Raw genomic sequence first — 17,319 nt, 5'->3', positions numbered from 1 at the left:
CTTGTTTTAGTAACTTATTGTCATTTTTATATGTTGGACCATACTGCTGTTGCAAAACAACAAATTTCACAACACATGTCAGCGATAGTTAATTTGAATCTGATTCTGAAGAGCTCTTTGGAATTTGCTCGTGTATTAATGGGTTTGCTCTTTAAAAACAGGAATTGCTCAGTCACTACCGGGGTTAAATGTCATAACATAAAGCTTCAGCATTGGACACAACCTTGCAATCTTTAATACAGGTTGAGTACCCTTTATCTGAAACGCTTGGAGCTGGAAGTGTTACGGATTTTGGGTTTTTTTTGTATTTTGGAATATATGATGAGATAGCTTGAGATCGTCATCATTTCTGACTCTGAGTCTATGTGCTACAGTCTTTGTCTTACACTTGTTCATCACATGTGTACTTAACAGTAAAAACTATTACATACAGTTAATAGAATGAAAATATAATGTGTGCAGGATAACAAAAGCAGCATTGGAAGAATACCTGAATCAGTTATTGAAAAACAACAAACAACGGCAGGCTTTCAATCTCCACCTACGATGCCGTGTTTTGATTACAGGGTGACAGTAAATTGTACTTGCATTTTACTTTTTTATGTAAGGTATAAAAGCAATCAGCACTGTAGACTTGTTCTGGTGTTAGATTTTCATTAGTGGTGAACTTAAGAAATTTGAAGAATTTTGATTTCTCCTTTCTAAAATGTTCCCACCACCTTTCCTCTTCTATTCCCCACTCTGGCCTCTTAGCTCTTCACTACCTGCCTATCACCTCCTCCTGGAGCCCCTCCTCTTTCCCTTTCTCCTATGGTCCACCTTCCTCTCCTATCAGATTTCTTCATCTCCAGCCCTTTACTTTTCCCACCCACCTGGCTTCACCTATCACCTTCTAACTATCATTCTTCCCTACCCCCCACCTTTTTATTCTGACATCTTCCCCCTTCCTTTCCAGTCCTGAAGAAGAATCTCAGCCTGAAACCCTGGCTGTTCACTCCTTTCCACAGCTGCTGCCTGACCTGCTGATTTCCTCCACCATTTTGTGTGTGTGCTTTTGATGTTTTAAAAAAAATGTAATGCCATGCTTTTTATTAAATTCTACAACCATCCTGCTGAATATTCACAATTACTTTTAACTTTTAGATCATTATGACAGATTTTTGCTTGTTTCATGATCAAAATACTGTTAAGCAAAATATTTTCACTCTGAGCCTGATGAATCCACTCTTTCAATACACGATCATGATCTTCATTTTTCACTATGCAGATTTTTTCAATTTTCATTAACTTCTGTTCATCACATACGTGAGGTCACTTCTCAGAACTGTCTGTGATGTGCAGAAATCTGTGCGTTGCCTGGGAGCCTTCCCAGCATCTTCTGAATTTTCCATTTGTGATGGCATGTCAGTGCTCAAAAAATTTTGAATTTCAGATTTTGGATTTTTGGTTAAGCGGTACTCAACTTGTATTGACATGTTTATATTTCATGAGCAAAAAGATTGTTTTTTTGCATTATTAAAGGGTTGTAATCTGTACTGTATTAGAGAAAGACATGATCAATTTTACTTCAAACATTTCAAATGAAATATATTTCATCGTTAAGAAAAGATTTAAAAAATCTTAATATTGAGCACAGGCAACATAGTTATAGAAGCAGTAAAGGTTCCGATTCAGCACCTAGTGCAGCCAAACCATACAATCCCACTCAGTCTTTTTCCAACTCCACATGGTTATGGACAAGTGGAAATCATAAATGACACTTCATAATCCTGTACTCACAAGAGTGAAAGGTCAAGAAGTTGAATTACAATAGATATTTCCTCCCTTTTCAACTGCTGCAACAATGGAAATTGGACACCAGTCCTTGGATCTTTCCAATTCTAAAAGTGCAGTGCCACAGAGCAACCTCCAAGACACTGACCTAATTATTCATCATTTTTACAGTGTGTCTAACCAAGGGTCAACCAGAATTATTTAATAATTAATTAGTTGAGAAAGCATCTGAGCAATAGTAATTTTAAGTGTACAATACCCAATCGGAGTTCGATTCCTGCTACTGTCTGTAAGGAGCTTGTACATTCTCCCCGTGACTGTGCAAGTTTCCTCCGGTTTCAACCTGCACTATGGTTACAGTTGGGATTAATAAGTTGTGCGCAAGCTACAGGAAGCTGGAAGCGTGGCAAGACCTGCGGGCTGCCCCCAGCACAATCCTTGCTGATTTGATTTGACATAAATATCTCACTTCACTGCATGTTTTGATCTAAGTGCAACAAATAAGGCTAAATAAAGAGTCTCCTTTACACTTGTATAGTGGAACTGACATTAAACAGTCTTGAATCTTAAATCTTAATCTTCTAATCTTCAATTCTTAAAATGAAGAGTTCTAGTAGTATTCCATAGGTCAGAGGGTGCAATGTGGAGTTAAAATTTCAGGTCAATCATCCTTCATTAGGACGGTGTAATGTTAAAGAGAAACAGATTCCAAGATACAGTGAAATCAGGAAGGAGAGAACACAAGAGAATGTGTTAAATAGGTGGTACACCGGCGGCGGGGGTTAAGTGACAAAGCAAGTGATGGTACAAGGTAAAAGAAGATAGTGATAGTATAAGTAAGAGGAGAGAACAAAAGTTTGGTTTGTTGCACTTACAAGGCAGAGGAAAGCACAGTGAGTCCTGCAAAGTAGAAATAAGAGTGGTGTACCTGGTTGTTAAATGCTCACCAGTGTGAGCTAAGGGATATGTGACGGCAGTGGAGCTGTCAAAAATGAATCCTATCCTCGAGGAAAGGTGAGAACAGAAATGGAATGGATACAGTCAGCTATGGTGAAGAGCAATTCACAATTGTGGAAAAAGTGCAAGGAGACATTAGACTAGAATGGAAAGCAGCTTTGTCAGGACAGACGAAAATTAAACTCATTGGAATGGAATAAAAATCCTGTGTTTTCAAATCCTACCTTAGCTTGACTCCGTATTTTTGTAACTAACACTTGCCTACAACTTGGACTCTTCCAAGTTTAGCAACTTAGCAAACTCAGATATAATTGTTCCACAATTGACTTTCTTAATCTCACTGTACTCGAACTGTATTTCCTCCTTCGACAGAGGCTGCTAAGCAAGATAAGAGCCCACAGCACTACAAGAAAGATAATAGGATGGACAGAAGATGCTGTCAGAAGGCAAAGAGTGGGAATAAAGAGGGCCTTTTCTGGTTGGCTGCGATGACCACAGGAGTCGGTGTTGGGGCTGCTACTTTTCACGTTATACATTAAAGACCTGGATGATGAAATTGATGGGTTTGTGGCCAAGTTTGCAGATCATACAAAGATAGGTAGTGTTGATGAATCAGAGAAGCTGTAGAAGGACTAAGGCAGATTAGGAGAATGGGCAAAGAAGTGACAGATGTCGAGAAGTGTATGTTCATGCACTTTAGCAGAAGGAATAAAGGCATGGGCTATTTTCTAAACAGGGTGCAAATTCAGAAATTGGAGTTGCACTAGGAAGTCCAAGTGTAGGATTCCCTAAAGGTTAACTTGCAGGTTGAGTCAGGGGTGAGGAAGGCAAATGCAATGTTAGCATTCATTTCAAGAGGAATAGAAAATAAAAGCAAGGATGTAATGCCGAGGCTTTATAAGGTGTAGGTCAGACCGTACTTAGGAGTATTGTGAGCAATTTTGGGTTCCCTGCCTATGAATGGATGTGCAGGGATTGGAGAAGGTTCTTACAAATGTTGTTGGAAATGAAGAGTGTTTGACAGCTCTGGGGCTGTACTCAGTGGAGTTTAGAAGAATGGGGGGAGGGGTGGAAATCTCATTGAAATGTACTGAATTTTGAAAGGCCTAGACAGAGTGGATATGGAGAGGATATTTCCTTTAGTGGGCGAGGCTAGGACCAGAGGACACAGCCTCAGAATAGAAGGGTGTCCCTTTAGTTCAGAGATGAGGAGCAACTTCTACAGCCAGGGAGTCTTGAATCTTTGGAATTCATTACCACAGATGGCTACAGAGGCCAGGACACCGGGCATATTTAAAGCAGAGTTTGAGAGGTTCTTGATTAGTAAGGGTGTCAAAAGTTACAGGGAGCGGCCAAGGGAGAGGAAAAATACATCAGCCATGATTGAATGGCAGAGCAGATTCAAAGGGCTAAATGGTCTAATTCTGCTCCCATGTCTTATGGTCTAAGATATCCAGGAAAACCCACCTCTTTGCCGGCCCTTTTGATCACACGTTCTAATATGTCTTATGTGGTTCTGTGTTGGAAATTTATTGAGAACATTCAGGTGAACAGCTGTGTTGTTCTTTAGGTGAATTAATTTTTCAGGGCATATTCCTCAGAGAAATGTATCACCTGTATGTAAAACAAATGAATATCTGTAAACCTTGACTGGAAGTTAATGAGAGCAGTAATCAAGGAGAGGAAAACAAAGTCCATGAGCGGCATGTTACTGCTGTCCACTGAGGGGTGAAACCTGAGGGGAAATGGTGGTAGTAAACAGTAGTCAAGTGAGGAGTGTGGTGAAGAGTAGGTAGTGGACATACCAGAAGAGCGTCTGTGGTCAAGACTGAAGATGAATGATGAAGAGAGTTCTGGAAGCACCTAGCAATTAGTTGCACACAATCATAGAACACTACAGCACAGCAACAAGAGCTTCGGGCCCACATTGAGATTCTGCCTATTCCCATTATCTACAGCTGGACCCATAGCCCACCGTAACCGTCCCATCCGTGCACTTATCCAAATTACTCTTAAGTGCTGAAATGTCACCTGCATCCATCACTTCCAGTGGCTGCTCATTCCATACTCGCACCATTCTCCGAGTGAAGAAGTTCCTCCGCAGGTTCCCCTTAAGTATCAAAGTTCAAAGTAGCTTTATTATCAAAGTACATATATCTCAGCATATAAAACCCTGAGTTTCATTTTCTTGTGGGCATACTCAATTAATCTATAAAATAACAACCACAACAGAATCAGTGAATGACCACCCAACTGGGTGTTCAAACAGAGTACAGAAGACAACAAACTGCGCACACACAAAAGGGAAGATACAGTAATAATAAATAACTATGTCAGCAGTAAATATCGAGAATGTGAGATGAAGTGTCCTTGAAAGTGAGTACATTGGTTATGGGAACATTTCAATGATGGGGCAAGTGAAGTTATGCCTTCTTGTTCAAGAGCCTGATGGTTCAGGGATAGTAACTGTTCCTGAACATGGTGGTGTGAATCCTGAGGATCCTCTACCTTTTCCTGATGGCAGCAGTGAGCAGCAAGGATGTCCTAGATGGAGGGGGTTCCTGATAATGGACGCTGCTTTCCCGCGAATGTGTTTCATGAAGATGTGTTCAATGGTTGGGAGAGCTTTACCCATGATGGACTGGCCCGTAACTACTACTTTTACAGGATTTCCTGTTCAAGGGTATTGGTGTTTCCATACCAGGCTATGACGCAGCCAGTCAATATACTCTCCAAGACACGTCTATAGAAGTTTGTCAAACTTTTAGGTGTCGTGCTGAATCTCTGCAAACTCCTAAGGAAGTAAAGGTGCTGCCGTGCTTTCTTCATAATTGCACTCAACAGGTCCTACCGTGCTGTGATTGTTATATGTATATATACTACATAACACCACCAAGGAATTTAAAATTGCTAACCCTCTCCAATTCTGATCCCTAATGACGTCAATAATCAGCTCCTTGGTCTTGCTGACATTGAGTATGAGCTTGTTGTTGTGGCATCACTCAGCTAGATTTTCAATCTCCTTCCTGTTTTCTGATTCATCACCACCTTTGATTTGGCCTAAAACAGTGGTGTAATCAGCAAACTTGAATGTGGAACTTGAGATGTGCTTAGTCACACAGCCAAAGTGTAAAACGAGTAGGACAGGGGGTGAGGTACGCAGCCTCATGGTGCCCCTGCCCTGATGGAGATTATGGAGGAGATGTTGCCAATCTGAACTACTGGGGTCTGCAAGTGAGGAAATTAAAGATCCAAGTGCACAAGGCAGTATTGAGGCCAACATCTTGAAGCTTATTGATTAGTTTTGAGGGAATGATGGTACTGAATGCTGAGCTGTAGCCAATAAAGAGCATCCTGATGTATGCACCTTTGCTGTCCGGATGTTCCAGGGTTGAGTGAAGAGCCAATGAGATGGCATCTACTGTAGACCTGTTGCTCTGGTAGGCATACTCGAGCAGATCAAAGTCACTCCTCCGGCAGGAATTGATAAGTTTCATCACCAAACTATCAAAGTACTTCATCACCGTGGATTAAGTGCTACTGGGCGACAGTCATTGAGGCAGGTCACCATGCTCTTTTTAGGCCTGCTTGAAGCAGGTGGATACCACACATTGCCATCGCCAGAGGTTAAAGACCTCTGTGAACACTCCAGCCAGTTGATCAGGTCTTTAGTACTTGGCCAGGTAACCCATCTGGGCTGGATGCTCTTCATGGGTTTACCCTCCTGAAGGCTGTTCGGCTGCTAGTACATCGGCTTCAGAGACTGAAATCATAGGATCATCGGGGTATGTGGGAGTTCATGAAGGTTCCTCCATATTTTGATGGTCAAAGTGAATGTAGAAGGTATTGAGCTCATCTGGAAGCGAAGCTGTGCTATTACCTATGTTGCTTGATTTAACTTTATAAGTGGTGACGGTATTCAAGCCACAACTGTTGAGCATCCTTCATTATTTCAAGTTTAGTCTGGAATTGACACTTTGCCCATGAGATGGCTTTCCAGAGATCGTACCCGGACCTCTTGTCCTTTAACATCTGCCGGACGATGCTGAGGATGTTCTACGAGTCTGTGGTGGCCAGTGCGATCATGTTTGCTGTTGTGTGCTGGGACAGCAGGCTGAGGGTAGCAGACACCAACAGAATCAACAAACTCATTCATAAGGCCAGTGATGTTGTGGGGATGGAACTGGACTCTCTGACGGTGGTGTCTGAAAAGAGGATGCTGTCCAAGTTGCATGCCATCTTGGACAGTGCCTCCCATCTACTACATAATGTACTGGTTGGGCACAGGAGTACATTCAGCCAGAGACTCATTCCACCGAGATGCAACACAGAGCGTCATAGGAAGTCATTCCTGCCTGTGGCCATCAAACTTTACAACTCCTCCCTTGGAGGGTCAGACACCCTGAACCAATAGGCTGGTCCTGAACTTATTTCCTGGCATAATTTACATATTATTATTTAATTATTTATGGTTTTATATTGCTATATTTATACTCTGTTCTTGGTTGCTGCAACTGTAACAAAACCCAATTTCCCTCGGAATCAATAAAGTATGACTATGACTATGTAACTTTCTCGGCCACCAGACTTGGATGCCTCTGACCTGGCCCTCAGCAGATTGCAGATCTTGTGGTTCATCCACGGCTCCTGGTTGGGGAAGACTCAATAATTTTGTGGGGACACACTCATATACAACTGTTTTGGTGAAGTCCTTTACAACCATTGTGTATTCATTCAGATACACAGATGAGTCTTAGAACATGTCCCAGTCCACTGACTCAAAGCAATCCTGTAGCCACTCCTCTGCCTTCTGCAACTATCTCTTTGTTGTCCTCATCTCTGGAGTTTTGCTCCCTAATCCCTGCCTGTATGCAGGTAGGACAGCCAAATGATCCAATGTATCAAAATGTGGTCTGGGCATGGAACAGTAGGCAGTCCAAATCTTAGTATAGTAGTGGTCTGGTGTGTCGGCCCTTCATGCTGACCGTAATTGGGCAGGGTTTTCTTCAAACAAGCTTGGTTGAAATATCTGACTTATGATTTGAAATGCGTTGGGATTGACTGTTTCTTGTTTGGAGATGGCATCACGTAGTATCACTTGCCCTTGATTATAATCCGCCGCGGTAGTCAGGATTTTGGAGGAGAACTCCCTAGGTAAATAGAATGGACAGCATTTGACCATTAGGTGTTCAAAGTCAGGGGAACACGAGTTCGACAAAGCCGCCACATTGGAGCATGGTCGAGAGTTTACACCTCCACCTTTTGTCTTTTCCGAATCAGCAGTTCAGTCTATTTGGTACATCGAGAATCCTTCCAGTTCGACTGGCTTTAGCCTTCACTCTGAACCTATTACAGTACCTCTAGTTCTAGTCTCACCCAACCTCAGTGCTTCTCTATACCCTTCATAATTTTATATACCTCTATCAAATCTCCCCTAAATCTACACTCTAGGGAATAAAGTCCAAACCTGTTCAATCAGGTCTACAAGTCCTGGCAACATTCTCTTAATTTTCTCTGCACGCTTTCTATCTTATTTACACCTTTCCTGTAGGTACTGCACACAATACTCCAAATTAAGATGCTGGTGAGGCTTATACAACTTCAACATAACATCCCAACTCCTGAACCCAACACTCTGATTTATAAAAGCCGATGTGCCTAAAGCTCCCTTTAATGACACTATCTACTGGTGATACCACTTGCAAGGAATTATGGATCTACATTCCCTGATCACTTTGTTTTACTCAGTGCCCTACCATTTATCCTGGTTTGTCTTCCCAAAGTGCAACGACTCACACTTGTCTGCATTAAACTCCATCTGCCATTTTTCAGCCCATTTTTCCAGCTGATCCAGATCCCATTGCAAGTTTTGATAGCCTTCCCTGCTGTCCACTACGCCCCCATTCTTAATGTCATCCAGAAATTTGCTGATCTACTTTACCACATTATCATCCAGATCATCGACACAGATGACAAATAACAACACTAATTCCTGAGGCACACCACTAGCGTCAGGCCTCCAGTCACAGAAGCTGCCATCTAATACCTCACTGGCTCTCCCACAAAGTCAATGTGGAATCCAATTTCCCACCTCATCCTGAATACTAAGTGACTTAACATCTGGGCCAGCCTCCCACGAGGTACTTTGTCAAAGGCCTTGCTAAAGTCCATGTAGACAACGCCACTGCCTTTCTTTCATCAACTTTCCTGGTAACTTCCTTGAAAAGCACTATATGATTGATTAGGCACTATCTACCATGCATAAAGGCATGTTGGCAATCCCTAATCAGTCCCTGTCTATCCAAATACTTAAATATTCTGACCCTTGGAATACCTTCCAATAATTTACCCACTACTGACATCAAGCTTGTGAGCCTATAGTTTCTCAGCTTATTCTTAAAGCCTTTCTTGAACAACAGAACCATATTAACTATTTTCCAGTACACTGGTATCATACCCTTGGTTAAGGATGTTTTGAATACCTTTGCCAGGGCACCTACAATTTCTGCACTAGATATGAAATCCTCAAGGCATACGAGAATACAATGGGAGTCAGCAAGCCCCCTTAGGAAATAAATTGTGAAGGAAATTTACTGCTCTTCACTTGCAAGAGCAAAAGGCTACCAGTTATCTCCACTCCCCTCTGAACTCAGTGGAACCAATTCTTAGGTCAAGAGAACAAGGACTAATCAATTCACTCACATCAGTTTAATGCTAACAACCCAAAAAACCAATTTATTTCTTAATACAATTGTTGAATGATGCATGAATTTGAAAAGCTAGTGAATAACAACGGCCAACTTAGAAAGGTAAGAAGACTCAAATGCAAACCTATTTGAACATCAGTGTCTCCTCAATATTTCTCAAAATGGCAGTCTATCAGGAGAAATCTGTAAACTGAAAAGCTCTGAGTTAAACAAAGGCTTGGTTTGAAGATACAGGCTAGTGGGAAGTGAGAACATTTTTTGCAGAACAGTTGGCATTTCTCTGGGCAACTGCCATCTTCGGAGTATCCCACATGAATGCAGACATTCTGAACTTCTTGACCACAGTTCACCAACTGCACTTCAGAACTGGAGTCCTGTGTGGAGCATAAATCTGTGCTAATTCTCTAGCATTCAGGCTGGAGAATCTCAGCAATTAACATGTACCAGCTAAAACAGGATTAGTGCAGGGGCAAGACCATTTATTTCAATGAAATCTAACTGCTCTACAATGCCAAAACAATACAAGATGATTTACATTTTTAACTGATTTTCTTTAATTTTGCAATTGATTTAAACATTAAAAACTTATTATAATTTTACGTTAATCATCTTGAAATATGTCTGTTTCATGGATTGTTTAGTGATTTATAAATGACTCTACCTATCACACGAATATTCAAAAGTATTAAAAGTTTGACAGTTAGCTAAACAGACCTGGAGATCTTTTATTCAATATTTTCATTTAATGTAATTTTTTTTCCTTTTCTTTTTTGCTCCATATTTATATACCCTTCTTGTTTTTTTTTACTGTTTTTAATGGAGGTCGGGTTTGAGGACGTGATTTTAAGTTCTTTAACTCTGTTTGGTTCCAAGTTAGCCCATTGCTTTGCTTTGCTTTTAGTTTAGTTGCACGGTGGGTTTTTTTTGGGGGGGATTTTTTTTTCTTTTCTCTGTTGATATATATATATATAAAATTAGTATACTATTATGTTACCTTAGTATGTTATGTTTAAATTACATTGTTTGTATCACTTTTTTTTCTGTATTAATATCTCCTGTAATTTTATTATATTCTAACAGTGTATTAGTGCCTATATGGCTTACCCTTTTGTATACTTATTCAATAAAAAGATTTAAAAACAAAGAAAGACAGTTAGCTAAGCCAAGTGTTATGGTCTAGCCATCTATCAAAGTTTAATAAAATCTTTGGTTCTGGGTTGACTTGTTCTGTCCCCTTCCTTGTATGCAGCCTGACAAACCCCTTCCCTCTCCATCCCCTCCCACATGACAATTTTGGATTGGGATACAGCAAGTTCACAACAGTAGAATATGAAAAATCAAGCTCATACTTACTACATGGATCAGTAACAAGCTCATTACAAGTTTCAACACTTAATATTCAGAGGTTAACGAGAAATCCTATTTCGTTTCCTAATTACTTTTCCCTTTGATGATTAAATTGACCTACAAAAACTCATTTTGTGTAAATGAAGAACTGATTATAACTTGCTCAATGTTATAAAACCGAGTTCAATCAATTTAAATATTATATCTACTTGAAAAATCTATTAGTAATCTTGACAATACTAGATTAAATTGAGGATTTAAAATAAAATATAGTATTATTGTTGTACCAAGAAGAAAGAGAATCTGATTTTCTATTTAAGATCCTTTACACATTGGAAGAGCATCTGGCCAAGACAGTGGCAGTTAAAATCACATAGGATGCCTCAAACAAATAGCCCTAATACCTAGTTTTGACAAACTGTGGCTAGATGTCTGAAAGCAGCCTATTTTCACAGGTGAAGGATGTTAGTGCCAAAACCTCAAAGACAAAGGACAAGGAAAAATGCCTTTATTTGAAAGCAAAATTATTTTATTTTATTGAGATATTGCATGGAATAGGTCCCTCCGCCCAGTAATCCCCCGATTTAATGCTAGCCTAATCAAGGGATAATTTACAATGACCAATTAACTTACCAACCAGTATGACTTTGGACTGTGGGAGGAAACCGGAGCACCCGGAGGAAACCCAGGAGGTCACGGGAAGAACATACAAACTCCTTACAGGCAGTGGCAGGAAATGAATTCAGGTTGCCTGTTCTGTAAAGTGTTGTGCTAACCACTATACTACCGTGCCATCCCAAGCCATTAAAAATTAATACCACTAAACCATTAAAATTGATACCAATTAAATTATGCAGCTCTTAAGTCTCAAAGCTATTTCAAAAATTTTAAAGCTCTTCATACTAAGCTTAAGATTAAAACTTCAGATCTATAACAAATTGGACCAGAGGGCTATAAAGCTGATAAATACAATTCAGAAATGATACTGAGAACTATAACTGTAAACAATGAGTCAAATTCTCAATCTCTTAATTCCATTCATGCACTCTTTGTAAAGTATCTATTCATTAAATCCATTTTTGAATTACTGTGCATTAAATTGTATGGACAAAAGGCCAGCACATATGTTAACTATAGTGCTAATAGCAGACCTTCAGGGAATTAAGTAACAGAATCAACAGTCATTACTAAGATGACTGTGGTTACAAGTTCCTATGTAATCTATGCTATTTTTCCATGGCTTAGGTGACTCATCCAGTAATGTAAAGAATAATTCAATATACACTCAATGTCCACTTTATTAGGTACACCTGTGCACCTGCCAGTTAATGCAAATATCTAAGCAGCCAATCACATGGCAGCAACTCAATGCATAAAAGCATGCAGACATAGGGAAGAAATGTAAATTAAGTAACTTTGACTGTGGAATGATTGCTGGTGCCAGATAGGGTGGCTTGAGTATCTCAGAAACTGCTGATCTGGGGTTTTCACGTACAACAGTCTCCAGAGTTTACAGAGAATGGTGTGTAAAACAAAAAAACCAGTGAGCAGCATTTCTGTGGGTGGACATGTCTTGTTAATGAGAGAGGTTAAAGGAGAATGGCCAAACTGACAGGAAGATGACAGTAACTCAAATAACCACATGTTAAAACAGTGGGGTGCTGAAGAGCATCTCTGAACACACAACACTTTGAAGTGGATGGGCTACAGCAGCAGCAGACCTCGAACATACACCTTGGTGGCCACTTTATTGGGGAGAGGAACCTCCTGATAGGGTGACAACTGAGTGTATATCCATTTCCTCGGTCTTATATTGAATCAAATTCCAAATAAATCTTCTTAGACTTCTCATCATTAACTATTTTATAAATAAAACTGACAATTAAAATGAATCACCTTTATAATAAGGCATCAAGTCCAAAAATGCCTTTCTGACTTTTTCACTAGCCAAGGGCTGCAGCTCATCCAGACACTCGAGCAATGGTCCAATAGAATAATATTGTGCTTCTTTATAAACTGTTCTCACTCGCTCACGAGGAGGCAAATCATCACTCCGTAAAAAATTAAGGATATCTCTGAAAGGAGAAAGGTATACATCAGTTTAGACTAATCATGGTAATAAAATTACTAGCACAAGACCTAGGTAAACTAGTAATTACAATCTTAATTAATATCAATTTGCTACACCAACTTATTTTTGAACATTGGTGTTAATTTAGGTCAAGAACATCTTTCTCTAAGCATACTTCCCCATTCCTATCTGAACTGGTACTCATCCTCACCCAGGACTGGTAACTCAGTCTAGGATACGGCTGTACACAGTATTTTCTTCAAGCACAAGGTTATTGACAGTGTGTCTTAGGAAGATAACTAAGGAACTCACTCATACAAAAAGGCCTTTGCCTCGACAATTCTACCCTCAAAAATGCAACCACACACCTTGGAAGATTTCAATTAACCCAGTAGAACAGCCTGTGGGAAAGGCAGTTCCAGATTACATTTTACTGGTTCCTCACCTCAAATAGCTCAGCTCTAATTTTTGGATTCTCCCACCTGAGGAAAGTGCTTATCTGGATCTATCTGCATGTTACATTCAATTAACTTATCTCATTACAGTACAAGCCTTAGGGAATACATGCCAACTTTATTCAATCTGGTTATATAATTTAACTCCATAACTGTGTTATAATTCTGTGAATTTGAACTATATCCTTTCCAAAGCAAGTGTTGCAGGATCTGAGGTGAGATCTGAACACAGTTCATTTCCTCATTTCTCAGCAAGTCTCTTGATCACACAGACCAAGGCTGATATTCCAGAAAATGTCAGTGGACAGTGACGAGAAAGATTCCCTGCCTAATTTTAGTTCTTCCCTTTTAAAATTCAACCTATTAATTTGAATTGATGTACCTCGACTCTCAATCCAGCTACACTCAGCAAACTCAGTAAAAGCAATGAAACAAACTAATGTTTTCCAGCCTTGTAACACGGAGCTAAACTTGGTGATAGAGACACAGAGCAGTACGGCATGGAACAATCCCTTCCACATGCTAAGTTTGTGCCAACCACCAAGAAGCCATCTTTACACTAATCCTACTCAAACCCATCTTATTCATCCCACACCCCGATCACCTCCTCCGAATCTAAACCTTGAGAAACTTATAGACGCTAATTAATCTGGCAACTCTCAGTTTTTTGGGATGGGGAGCACCTCGAAGAGGCCTGTGCATTCACAGGAAGAATATGCAAGTTCCACACAGACAGTCCCCAAGGTCATGACTGAACCAGGATCAATCTTAGAAATCATTGTCCTAACAGAAGTTACAGTAAAATCTTTAAGTATTTAGCTTGTCTCAAATTCATCATACAGCCATCTTTAAGATTACTTATCTATATCAGGGAGATTTAGGTTAAGTACAGTGACTTTTTTTTTATAAAGGTACTTAAAAACTAAACCACATCATTACATACCCAAAGTAGGTTCCATCTCTATCAATAAAGAAGCGTCCCTCTGAATCAGTGGGAATACGATGACGGCCACTGAACATTGCCGCTAGCATCGTGTCTTCATAACGTCTTAAGGTGGAGAGTCTTGTTGTATAATGCATGCCTCCTACATTCAGGGGAACAACCTCTGGGAACTGCAGGGGCAAAGAGTAAAACTTAAAGAAGACTTTTCAAGTATCTTTGAGAGCTTGATTAAGACTTTCTTTGAGAGCTTGATTTTGAAAACACTGACAGGATTATTTTTCTTGTTTTATTGATTACAACTGTAATTATTTCTTGAAAATAGATGTGACCTGGTTATTGGATGTGAGAACATTCCACTGTACTGATTTCATTCCACATTCAAATTAGCAATCCCTCTGTTGTATTTTGCAATATCTAGTTCACTGTTCCACACCAGCTGATAAAAGTATGATCCAGATTGTATAACTTTCAACAGAACAAATGTTACCAATTTTTATTTAGCGATACAGTGGAGTAGGCACTTTCAGCCCTTCGAGCCACCCTGCCCCAGCAACCCTGATTAACTCCAACCTAAGCAATTTACAATGACCAGTTAACCTACCTGGTACATCTTTGGACTGTGGGAGGAAACTGCAGCACCTGGGGAGAACCCTCGCATTTGACAAGGAGGACGTACAGAGATTCACTACAGAAGGGTACCGGAATTGAGCTCTGAACTCTGGAACAGTCATTCTCTGGAGCTGTAACAGTGCCGCACTAACAGCTACACTACCATGATGCCCATTAATTTTTCTTTATTAATGACTAAAGCACTAAGTTTGCCTATTCATGATCAAAAATAAAGTAAGACAGAAACAATGAAAGCCAATTGGAGAATAGAAACAGGAACAGAAACAAAACATCCTGGAAAGACGGAGGAACTGAAAGGCATGACTAAGCAGGAAAAAAAAGAAACAAACAAATGTTTGCTTATTTTCATTGGAGGGCCACAGTATAAAGGTCAGTGGGCATTTTAAAATTCCATATTCTTGAACAAGGCTTCTTATTTTATGTGCACTTTGATGAACTGCTATACACTGCAGATATATCAAGGTACTTCCTCAATCTTCTAGAATGTGTCATAAATCTGGTGAAGAAATGCCAGCGACAGGTTTTGTTTTCCCATCAAAAGTGACGCAAATGTGATTGCCAAACTAAATGCTTCTGAAATCACAATACCAGAGGGAAGAGTGGTTTATGAAACAAAAATTCTGTAAACCCTGACATGTCCATCACACCATCAGTGGAGAGAAGAGGGCCTTCTGGTGAAGTATTATGGCCTCGGGATTAGCCTTTCTGCCCTCTCCACTGAAACGGAGATTGATTTTCACGATTCTGTGCTTTCTGACCTATTTTGGGTGGTAAGGAAGAAAGAGGACAAAAAGGAAGTGTAAGGGTGGGGATGACAAAACCCACTTTTCAGTCAGTCAATCTGTCCAATGCCAACTGACCCATGTTATCAATAAAACCCAATTCTAGTTCACCATACCAGTTCTCATTTTACCTTCTGTCTGTCACTGACCATCCACTTTAACAAAAGACCAAAAACCCAAGGAATATCAAAATTCGAGTTCAAATGTAAATATGAAGTTATGTCAAATAACTAATAAATATCAATAATCCAGTGAATATCCCAATTACCTTTGCCTTTCTTAAAGCATTTAATATCAATGAAATTCTGCTGACTCATAATGAAGGAGGGCACAGTTGACTTACAGAACAACCTCAGGCAGCTTTGGCTTAGAATGCAAGGTTTTAAATTACACCGTCTTGCCAGGGCCGACATGGTTTGGGATGACTTACTCCTAAGACAGTGAGGGCACTAACTGAGTGATGATGGAGAGATTGTAAATTCTGCCATCCTGAAAGACTGGTGCTCCCTGAACCTATTAACACTCTTCCAATATCAGAGTAATTTGATATAAAAGCAGAAAGTGCTGGGGACAGCATGTCAGGCAGCAACTGCAGAGAGTATAAACTGTAAACACTTCAGGATGAAGACCTTTCATCATAATGTTCACTCTGTTTCCATCTCCACGGCGTTGTCTGATCTGCTAGGTAGCTCTAGAATTTATAAAGACAAGCGATTCTGCAGACACTGGAAATCCAGAGCAACAGACAAAGAGTCCTGATGGAGGGCCTTGGCACGAAATGTCAGCTGTACATTCCCCTCCACAGATGTTGTCTGGCCTGCTGAACTCCTCCAGCACTTTGTGCGTAGCTCCAAAATTTTCTGTTTTTATTTCAGGTTTTGAGCATCCACAGCATTTTTGTTTTTCAGCCAATCTATTGGAGGACAGTTTGTTGGACACTCTACAAACACTGCCAGGACTGGAGGACCTGCGTTATAAGAAAAGATTGAATAGGTTAGAACTTTATTTCCAAGAATGTAAAAGATTGAGGAGATTTCATAGAAGTATACAAAATTATGAGCAGTATACATAGGGTTAACATAAGCAGGCTTTTTCCACTGAAGTTGGGTGAGATTACAACTAGAGGCTGAAAGGTGAATTATTTGAGGGGAAACTTCTTCACTCGGAGAGTGGTGAGAGTGCAAGTGGTGGATGTGATTTCAATGTCAACGTTTAAAAGAAGTTTGGATAGGTACATAGATGGGAAGGGTGTGGAGGACTATGGTCCCAGTGCAGGTCGATGGAACTAGCGAGTTCAAATGGTTCAGCACGGACTGGATGGGCCAAAGGGTGTGTTTCTGTGCTGTAGTTTTCTATGACTCCCTGGCTCATCTTCAAACACCGATCTCCAAGCCATGTGATATTTGCTTAGTTTTTTGCTCCATTCACACAAGGTGTACTTCATAAGATTTTACATTGCATTATCTGTGATATCTCTTTAATTCCCACCAATACTGATCACTACTTATCCCCTGTGCAACCCCAGCAACATCCTATCATCAATATTTTGTCTTTTCCATTTCCACCTTTACATCAAAATTAAGTTTTTACTTCACTTCCCCAACCCTGAAATATTGATTCTGTTTTTCTTTCCCCCATCGATGCTGTCTGACCT

At 40.1% G+C, this 17,319-nt stretch overlaps 1 protein-coding gene across 1 annotated transcript in view; it reads right to left on the bottom strand.

Moving 5' to 3' along the window:
- The window catches only part of LOC140187841 (protein-tyrosine sulfotransferase 1-like), a 121,419-nt gene that overhangs the window by 4,113 nt on the left and 99,987 nt on the right, over positions 1 to 17,319 (bottom strand). The window contains exons 6-7 of the mRNA XM_072243636.1: positions 14,254 to 14,423; positions 12,681 to 12,859 (exon numbers count right to left, since the gene is read on the bottom strand). Coding sequence (XP_072099737.1) covers positions 12,681 to 12,859; positions 14,254 to 14,423 — 349 coding nt within the window. The remainder of the gene's footprint in view (positions 1 to 12,680; positions 12,860 to 14,253; positions 14,424 to 17,319) is intronic.

The sequence above is a fragment of the Mobula birostris genome, chromosome 25, assembly GCF_030028105.1.
Source record: "Mobula birostris isolate sMobBir1 chromosome 25, sMobBir1.hap1, whole genome shotgun sequence".
Lineage (NCBI taxonomy): Eukaryota > Metazoa > Chordata > Chondrichthyes > Myliobatiformes > Myliobatidae > Mobula > Mobula birostris.
Note: the sequence above shows the minus strand (reverse complement) of the source record. Positions and strands in the feature narration are given on the sequence as shown.